The sequence below is a fragment of the Ruditapes philippinarum genome, unplaced genomic scaffold (assembly GCF_026571515.1).
Source record: "Ruditapes philippinarum isolate M1 unplaced genomic scaffold, ASM2657151v2 ctg5915_1_1_1_1, whole genome shotgun sequence".
In the NCBI taxonomy this organism is placed as follows: domain Eukaryota; kingdom Metazoa; phylum Mollusca; class Bivalvia; order Venerida; family Veneridae; genus Ruditapes; species Ruditapes philippinarum.
Window position 1 is genome coordinate 44003 of NW_026859546.1, and position 10536 is coordinate 54538.

Consider the following 10536-nt stretch of genomic DNA (forward strand, 5'->3'; position numbering starts at 1 on the left):
ACTTGATGACAATTGAGTCAAAAATGTGAACACTTGAGTGCTAACAATGTTTTTCAATATTTGGACAATCTGACCTTTTTTTGACCCCAGGTGACCGATATTCAAACTTCACATAGAAATCATCAAAACAAACTTCCAGACTAATTTCATGAATATTTGGATAAATACAGTAGCCACTAGAGTGATAACAAGATTTTTTCAATTTTTAGTTCCTGTTTCCCATTTGTTCATCCGAGATAAAACATGTTCAAAATTGTTCGAGCAATAACATAGTCAAGCAAACTGAAAAGGTTTGATGATAATTGAGGTAAAAATGTGATTTATAGAGTGTTAAAAAGGATTTTCTGAAGGTGACAAATATTTGAACTTGACCTAAAATATTTGATTTAAAACAGTAACCAGTAGAGTGTTAACACTTTTTTTAGCTACTTTGTGTGACATTGTTATTCATCCAAACCATATCTGACCGGTGTGATGTAGTTTTTGACCCCATATGACCTAGTTTTTCATTTTGACCAAGATATTCCATGTTCGAACTCATCCGTGCAATTACCTAGATAAGGATACTGACAAGGTTTGATGCTGATGGAGGTAAAAATATTACCAATACAGTATTAACGAACAAATGTGGACGGACAACGGACGACAGACGACGGACGTTCAACGATCCTCAAAGCTCACCTTAAGCTAGCTCAGGTGAGCTACAAGTACACAAGTTAACAATTCAGTTATTATCCCCCGCCGAAAAAGTTCGGCGGGGGATATAGAAATAGTCTCCGTCCGTCCGTCCGACCTTCCGTCCGTCCGTCCGTCCGTCCTTCCGTCCGACATTTTTGTCCGGAGCATATCTCTAAAAGTATTTGAGTTATCAACTTGAAACTTCATAGGTGGATAGACCTCATTGAGGAGGAGTGCAGTGCACAAGAATGATAACTATACCCTGCATAATTTTTGAGTTATTGCCCTTTGTTATTTTTCAAAATTGATTTTTGTCCAGAGCATAACTCCAAAAGCCTATGAGATATCAACATGAAACTTCATAGGTTCATAGATCTCACTCAGGAGGTGTGCAGTGCACAAGAATGATAACTCTACCTTTCATAATTTTTGAGTTATTGCCCTTTGTTATTTTTTTACTTAATTTTTCACCTAAGTGAAGCATAACTCAAAAAGTGTTTGAGATATCAACATGAAATGTCATAGGTGGATAGATCTTATTGAGGAGGAATGTTGTGCGCAAGACTGATAACTCTTCCCTGTACAATTTTTGAGTTATTGCCCTTTGTTCTTTTTCATACTATTTTGTCCAGAGTTTATCTCAAAAAGTATTTGAGATATCAACTTGAAACTTCATAGGTGGATGGATCTCATTAAGGAGGAGTGCAGTGCATAAGAATGATAACTCTACCCTGCATAAATGTTTAGTTATTGCCCTTTTTTTATTTTCCAAAATAATTTTTGTCCAGAGCATAACTCAAAAGGCCTTTGAGATATCATTATGAAACTTCATAGGTACATAGCTTTAATTCAGGAGGTGTGCCGGGCACAAGAATGATAACTCTACCTTTTATAATTTTTGAGTTATTGCCCTTTGTTATTTTTCATACTTAATTTTTCAATTCAATTTTTTCTCAAAAAGTATTCGAGGTATCAACTTGAAACTTCATAGGTGGATAGATTTTACTGAGGAGGGATGCAGCACACTAGAATGATAACCTACCCTGCATTATTTTTCAGTAATTGCCCTTTGTTATATTCAGCCATCAGTATTCACATAGGTTTCAAATTTGTAATCACTATAGCCATCTGTTTTCATTACCAAAAGACCTCCTAAAATGGAATTATTCTGCTCTACTATTTGTACATTCTTCCAAACACATTCGGCGGGGGATGGCCATGTTGACATGGCTCTTGTTTCTGGACGGTTTCTATAATAATTTTGCATGAATTTGTTGGACATAATGACAGTGTGTCGCAAGCATGAATCAAGTCAATTGTATGAATGTTTTAATTAAAGTACATGGATAATTGTGTCCAGACAACAATTCTGCAGTTCATGACGGATATTAAAATAATGTGTAAAACATCAGGATGATGTGTCGTTCAAATGGTTCAGGTATTCAGTTCAAGGTCAACCTCGTACATTATGTCGGACTTGACGAGTGTGAATAGATTGTAAATTCTTTTGTGCATCGCTTTGTCTTTCAAGCATAAACAAAATTGAGCTCAGCAGTCCATAGATCAAGGGCATACTTTAATGTCAAAAGTTATGATATGGCAGTGCATTGCATGTCATGTCCATTCCATCGTTTTTGTCATTCAGTGACAAACTTTGTATAACTTGATTTAAACATATGGATATTTAAACAATTTCCAATAAGTTTTGTTGCTTAAGATCAAGGTCACGCTAGTAGTTATAAGTTTTATAGTTTGATAAAAGCACATCTGTTCATAATAATGTCATCCAAGAATGAATTTTGAAATAACCAGGCATTTTCTTGTGGTACATTAGAAAAACGTCTAACATTCATATGACAGTTCGACAGTTTAAAGTTGATAGCTATTCAATGTAAAAATGCAACATTTATTGTTGGGTCTAAACATAAATTTGTTATTCATTCACGGACGCTTTTGAAAATAATTGCGCTCACTTGTAATATGTTATCAATTAATCGTTAATGCTTGTTTGTATTTTATTTTTCTAGTTACCATGCCTTTGATGCAAGTCAAGGTCTTGGTTCGGTTCCTCTACTGGGCCCTGGTTTTTTTTTATATTAATCAATGTAAACACGGTTCTGTTATATATCAGTACAGTTTGAAAGTGAACAAAATACAATGGGTTAGTAAAAACAAAGAAAAAGGGCCAAACTATGCGATAACTTCAAATGTTATTAAACATAAGGCCGTGAGTCAGTCATCTTAACTTTATGATATATACTTTAACATATATAATAATTAAGTACATTGAAAGGCTGATACGACTAAATCTTTTTGAGTGAGCAGTAATTTAACTTTTTGATGAGCAAAGCAATATAATCAGTATGATAATACTATAATATGAGAAAAATAAGTTAAAATATTTATTAACAAGAAGTACCTCTACAAAAGATACTTGACCGATAAAAAAGTTGTTTTTTTTAGCAAAAATATGGGATTTACAACTGTTAGCATTCCTGTTAATTGATGTTATAATGACTGTAATTACTTGTTAAAATCACAGCTGTGTTTGTAAACAGTTATCAGGGCTATCAGTAGTGTTTGTCAAATAATTTGTAGTAAGGCAAAGGGAAACAGAGTCCAAAACAACAACATTGAAAATGTTGCAGGTATAAGTTGATGTATGAGACGAAGAGCAGAACTCTGGTAAGACCTTCTTCGGATGATGGTCAAGGTCACACAAAGTCATTTTATATCAATTTCAAAATTACCTGTCCGCTCTGTATCTTTTCTACCGGTGGACGAAAATCTAAACTCCTTGGCAAAAATGTTTATCATGGTGAGACGATGTGCTGATCGCAAATTTGACCTTCCTATGGTCAAAGACAAGGTTTCACTTAGACATTTTGTATGAAGCTCAATATTTCTTGTTCTGTCTGTATCTTTGAACCAATGAACAGACAAAGACAGACATTAAAACTATTTGGCACAAAAATTATTTGTAATGAGACGACGTTCACAACCTAGATTTGAATTTACCAAGGTGAAAATTGGGCCAGTGTCGGGGACATTTAATTTATATAGGCGTAATATAGGAAAACACTTTTAAGTCGTATTATGAGAAACTACGATGCCAAGAGCTTAGTTATTTGGCATATACTATGCCTTGTGCATCACTATAATAAGTTGCCCTGCACAGGGGATCACTTGATTAATACATTTATACATGTATATGAATTACCTTTTAGTCTTATTCTGTAAAATAAAATGCCTTAAGCTTATAGTGTATAACGCTATATATCTGATGCAAACATTATTGTTTGGATTTTAAAAAAAAGAATATTTCTCAAATGCTTGAATGAAATAAAAATGGGTATAGTATAAATTGCCTATAAGCGAGTGGCGCAAAGTCATTGCTAATCGGATAAAAACCTTTTTAAAATAGCAAAATAATATTTTGTCCCGGAACATTTAATTCTTTTCACGTAAAATTCATGTAACCGAGTCTGCAATTTTCATGTAATTTTGTTGCTTTAAATACTTCCGAGGAATTACTTTCTTTCCAGATTGATGTATTAATTTCAAAATGTCATGTCCGCTCTGTTTCTTTTAAACCGAAAGAAAGAAATTTATTGTGTGTCAAAAATATAACTTAAAAATGAAACATTATGAAGAACACAGATTTCAGCTTCCTGAGACCATAATTCCCCCATTAAATTAAGTTTGGCACAACAAATATAATTTGTATACAATTGATATATATGATGATTCAGTATAATTTTGTCGTTTCAACACAAATAGGTAGTGACCCTTTTACAGTCGCATATATCACTGCATGTCTGTTATTGGTTTGTCTTTGTTGTACACATTGTGTAGACTAACCGAATTGTAAACAAGAACAACATATTACTTTGTTTTTATTCATTTTCAATTTCATAAATTTTACACAATTTGTATAAGTATTAAAATTAAAATTTCAAAAACACACTACATATCACTATAGATAAGAGCACACAATCTGATAAACGTTAGTTTATGCCAATTATAAAGACATGACATTTGAATTAGTTCTAACATGAATGATAACAATTGAAATGAAAGAAAAAAAGTTTCTAAGTCATTTGTATTTAATATTTTATTGGAACCAAGAACATCAGCAAATAATAAATCAGACTGTGATTATAGTTATTTGGGAATTTTAATGTACATCACTGCTCATCAAAATAGGTATAAATTACAGAAAAAAAACGATTGGCCACTTTCCAAACATCACACATGAGAGTAAATTATGAGATAAATACATGTAAATGCAGAACAATTGGCCAATTTTGAGTTGTAAGAACAATTGATTTTATTTTAATCTTTGAAAAAAGTGACAACGAAAGAAAAATGTCGCTTAGCATGAATAACAATGAAAAGTAATATATTAAAATCACTAATAAATTAGTTAATTAACTGTGATTTTTATTATGTTTATCAGTTCATAAGAAAATCAGTACAGTTATTGTAACAATTACGGATTATATTTTCCAGAGAAGGAATTTCTGTAATAGACACCTTGGGCAAGGACGGTTGAAGAATATGACCATGTGTTCCATTTGACAAACACTTTGTCACCTTTTTTAGCCTGTACAATCGCCTGTGCCGATGGACACTCATAACCTCTGTAACTATAAGCATATGCTGTTGCGAAAACTTGTGTTCCTGCCACTATCTCAAAATGCATACTATGACCCGAATAAATACACATCTGTGCGAAAAAGGTATATAATCCATCTTTCGGTGCAGTGAAGATACCATTGACCTTGTTATATGCCCCTCCTTCATTTGTTAGTACTTTAGAAAAAATCATAGTTTGCCCTATCGCTGGACTGCAGTCAGTTACATAGTAGGCATTAAAAGCAACACTTGAACCATGCGCTGAAAAAATAAACACAACTATTTCAAATGATTGTACTAATTGATTGATATAACGTTTTACTTACAATCACGTCAAAATGTTTGTTAATTTTTTAAGATAGGAAAAAAAAAGCAAATAAAATGTAAATAAAGTATATAATTCTTAAAGTGTCTACCAATAAGAAAAAAGATGTTTGGCATAAATTTGCACAAAGTAAAAACAGAGAAATATTCAGCATTTTCAATCAAATGTTCAATTTGAATAAAACAAATAAATTAAATATGTTCAAGTATGACACATGATTAATGTATGTGATAAGACATAATGCTCATGAGTTGAAACAAAAAGTATCTTACGACAGTCAGTATTGTTGCAGGTGTCTTGTTGCACGGGATCACCAACACATGATCTTCCATGAATTCCTGGTTTTGGATTTGTGCATGACCTTGACCTGATTCTTACTCCCCTTCCACAAGATACGCTACAGCTGTTCCATTTGTTCCATACTGACCATCCTCCGTTAGAGTCTTTTATAGAAATAAACAATAATATGTATCAATCATTTTATAGTCGTATAGATGTTTTCACACAATAGTAACCATTTCCGCATTATAAACAATTGCTTATGACGGAAAACCACTTTTTTAAATACTGCTTACTGCATAATATACGTTAAAGATATCACCAATCAAATACATCCTTTACTTTTCACTTATTTACAATAATCATGTAGATATGAATATCATGATTGCTGTCTTATTACATATATCTAAATAAGCCATATATATATTTACACAAAAATTATCCATGTCTTACAAATGCATTAATTTATCTACAATATATCACTTTCTTGTGTACTACGATTGATCTCTCCTTCCTGGTGCTAATATGATGAAACACAAATAATTCATCAATTAAAAAATATAAATGTATCAAGAAGAGTGAATGAAGAAAAAAGTAGTTCACACATAAATTTATACATACACACATGTTGTCGTAAAACGTGAACATATTACGGAGGAGTTTAATATTTTGTCATCTATTTTTAGCTTTAATCTAGTCGTAATATATACCCACACAAAAGGCAATATTTGACTTTTATAGAGTCAAACCGACAATCTGAAATGGTGTTGACTGACTGCATTTTCGTCTTACATATGCATACAAATATGTGTATATGTATGTATATTGTATAAGGAGCGCAAATGTTCTCAATTACATCTAAGATAATATTTATCATACTGAACATTTGTAACGTTGCTTTTCATTGGATTATCGTGACGTTAATATGGTTTCTTTTAATAAAAAGGAAGTTTGCTGTATTATAAATTCGTAAGAGATATTCCTGACAGGTTAAATGACCGAATATAAACGATTGTTTGAAATATTACAAAAACCTCACATAGCAGTTGCAAAAGAATAGATAGCAAAGAGGAAAAAGAGAGGTAAAGTATTGATTAAGTCAAATTATAAGCGAAGGCATTTGTATGCAGATGGAATGTTATAAAATATGGACGGTTGGAGGGATAACCGTTTATAACGAAATTGATAAATTGTCGACCAGTTAAAATAAATGAGAACCCCAGAAAGAGTATTTATCGATGTTTAAAGTACTATATCCCTACGAGATACACCTTATTAACATGAGATCAAAACATTTGTTCATCCCGCAATCAGCATGTTCAATTTAAAGTAATTCTTATTTCTTTTCAATCATTTTATCATGTACCATCCGATACTTTATGTTAATGGCCTTTTAATCTTAAGAGGTGTCGGTGTGACTTAAAACCAAACCAAGAAATTCGATGACTTTGTATGCTATTATGTTTGAATGTCAGAGAGCGGGAGAGAGAGGGAGAGATAGAGACAATTTAGCATAATTGCATACTAACCTGACGTCTATCTAAGACCATTGATTTATAACCACAATAACTAGTAAATTTGCTTTTTAACATCATCCTATTTACATACATTACCATAGAAATTCTTTATGCCATTGAAGCCGCAGATAATTTAAGTAATTACGTGCAAAACATAAATAATGACGTTATATACGAACTTTTTTCTACATGCAATTAATAACATAAGGGATGTTTAAGCATTATGTTTATTATGAAGATGTACATACCATCACATGGTTTTTGCTTGCATAGTTTGACATCCATGGATTCACCAAAGCAATGGTTGCCATGTCGTAGAGGAGAAGGGTTAGTACATGTACGGTGTCTCTTCTGTATACCTATATCGCATGTTACAGGGCATGACTCCCAACTTGACCATCCCGCCCAGCCTCCATGAACTGAAATGGGATCATTTTAACATTTTACAAGAACAAAGTATGCAGCAGACAACATATCATATATTTTAAATTTCCTGCTAATACCACATTGTACAATCACATTTGTGCTGCTCAGACCAATCAAAGATATATTAATGGAACTATATCAATTATACAAAAGAAAATTACGATTGTTACCTGGAAATTTATAGAAGCAAAGCATCATTTTTCTAATGCAAGACATTATATTGCTTATTGAAATGTATGTATATTTTTCATTATGTATGTTTTTTTCTGAATTAATTGTATCTAATTTCATCATAATGTTTAAATCAATAAAAAATCATTTGTTGGGTGTATTTAATTTCATATTCACAAAACGTTCTCAATGTGGTCGAAACTTGAAAATTCAAATAATCAATTAACTTATATTTTTTACCTGGACATAATGGCCGAGTACAAGGTTTTGTGTCCGTGTTGGTTCCATTACAATCCAGACCTTTGTATGCAGGTGCAGGGTTGGTGCACGTTCTGATTCGTGTGTGTTTTCCATGACCGCATGTGACGTCACATGATGACCACGATGACCAGTCGGCCCAGTTGCCGTCAACTTAAAATAGATAAAAAATAACAGCACTTGTAAACGTGTCCAAACGACAATCAAACTAAAAGACGTTTTAGGGAGTTTTAATATAGACAAATGGGCTTTAAAACTGTTCAATATAATTTCTTTAAATTTGATATGTTGTTAGAATATGATAACAGAAAGATGTTGGGTGTTCTCATATTCGAGTTATCTACCCTTGATTTGGACTTTTTGCTTATTCAAGGGCAGATAATTTACAATGAAGGGGAACAATACCTTATTGATTCCTTATCTGCATGAAGCTTACCTTAGTTTTAGTCAATATAAAAAATTTCAAAACGAATTAAGAGTGGATATTTTTTCCACTTCTTCTCTTAACCTGTGCTTTTTTCCTAAAACAGCTGGCCTACTTTTTACGAATTTTAAGTACCTTTATTTTTATTGAAAAAAAACAACAAATAAACAGAAATAATATAAGGAATTGCATTTCGATTTTCTGAGCACTTTATTAGAAAAACAGAAAAATCATAGTTACCTAGATCACACAATTTGCAGAATTTACGACAGTGTAACTTAGCTTTATGGATATCTTCACAGATGTCAAAATCTTTGTTCCAGAATGCGCAGTTTTCCATATTATCGCTGCAAGGGGGCGCTTTAATTAAAATTAAATATTAAAGACGTTATTATTGTGAGTGAGCGAGCGAACGAGTGAGTGAGTAAGAAATCTTCTCCTCTTAAAGAAAAAATCAATCGTTCACAGTAAGTTAAGGCAATAGAACTTTATTTGTCATCTGGAAAGACATTTCTATATACATTTACAAGAGCGTGTTCGTCTATTCTCAGCGCTTAGTAGTAAAAAATGGTATAAAAGTGTTAAAAATATTAATACAGTAATCTCCACCTGTAGAAATTTAGAGATTTTGATAGTGAACAAGTGTGCAAAATCTCAAAGCCATATGTTGATGGATTATTTGAGGTGATACATAATCTTTAACATTAATTTCAAGTTTAAAATGGGGCATAATTTTGTCAAAATATTTGATAGAGTTACCTCCTCCTGTGTACAGATTAGGGTATACAAGTTTGCGAAGTTTCAGAGTCATATGTCAACGGACTTTAAAACTATTTGAGGTTGTATGCAATCTTTAACATAAGTGGTTATGCCGACGCCGATGCTCGGGCATCTAGGAAAGCTATCTTTATTCTTTGAATACTCAAGCTAAAATCGTATAAACTATCAGTATTCCAATTTTTAAAATTTACTGCTAGCGGATGAATAAGGCTACTAACGGGTTTTGTGGTTGCATAGATCTTTGTTACATTGATCAACACCGCAGCATTCTTCACATTCTTGTATCAGTTGACCACTGCTCAACTTTGACACGTTAGTGTATACTGGTATGCTACCGCAATTCTGTAAAAATGGAGATGGTGAATGTGAATAATTGTGTTCATTGTAAAAACATTTATTTGAAAAAAATAAAACACTGTTTTTGCCATTTTCACTGATGATACGAGTAAATGCAATGTCAATATTTTTGCACATAAATGGCGGTTTTAAAATTTTCACATCAAAACATATCATTAATGCACAAGTCTATGCTTGAATATATGTCATTTGCGGAAATATTTTCATTACAGATAATATAATGGCTTTCGAATGTAGGTTTGACAATGCGTATAATAATTATGCTCAGCTTAAACGTTTTAGGCAAACAATATTAAATCATGTTGTTTCTAGAATTGTATGACAAATTGTTTGTTCTACACGTTTTTTTTCTTTTTCTCGGAACAAAGTAAAAAAATATCAGAAATATTTTGACTTATTTGAACTTAAAGCAATATTACTAAATCAAAGCTATCTTATTCTTTAATCTGTTTTTATATAAACTAATAAGATACTTTATGAGTCCTTAAATGTTGAAAAAGGAGCATGTGTTTATTTTTATTAGAAGTACTAAAATATTAAAAAGGGAACAAATGTATCTTACCTTATTTTGTGTACATCCGAGTGTGAATGAGGCAGATTGTCCTCTCTTTTGTAAACGTTTGAAACATGACTGAAGGTAAATTTTAACAAGAAATAACAAAACAAATGTACAAAATGTAAAT

The 10536-nt window shown here is 32.1% G+C and overlaps 1 protein-coding gene across 1 annotated transcript; it reads right to left on the reverse strand.

Moving 5' to 3' along the window:
• Nucleotides 1-4375: 4375 nt before the first annotated feature.
• LOC132756904 (thrombospondin-1-like) lies at nucleotides 4376-10489 on the reverse strand. Its single transcript, XM_060748048.1, has 7 exons — nucleotides 10416-10489; nucleotides 9715-9838; nucleotides 8957-9076; nucleotides 8275-8445; nucleotides 7686-7856; nucleotides 5914-6084; nucleotides 4376-5577 (listed from the first exon to the last, which is right to left on the reverse strand). Exons 3-7 carry the CDS (start codon nucleotides 9054-9056, stop codon nucleotides 5171-5173), a joined length of 1020 nt encoding a protein of 339 aa, XP_060604031.1. The 5' UTR covers nucleotides 9057-9076; nucleotides 9715-9838; nucleotides 10416-10489; the 3' UTR covers nucleotides 4376-5170.
• Nucleotides 10490-10536: the final 47 nt, after the last annotated feature.

Bases quoted from the DNA above. Each gene is read 5' to 3' on its own strand.
- LOC132756904 (XM_060748048.1), bottom strand. From the start codon at position 9,056: ATGGAAAACTGCGCATTCTGGAACAAAGATTTTGACATCTGTGAAGAT. The intron at 7,857-8,274 runs GTAAAAAATATA...ATCCCATTTCAG, and splicing joins TACTCGGCCATTATGTCCAG to TTCATGGAGGCTGGGCGGGA. The intron at 6,085-7,685 runs GTATGTACATCT...TTTCTATAAAAG, and splicing joins CAAGCAAAAACCATGTGATG to ACTCTAACGGAGGATGGTCA.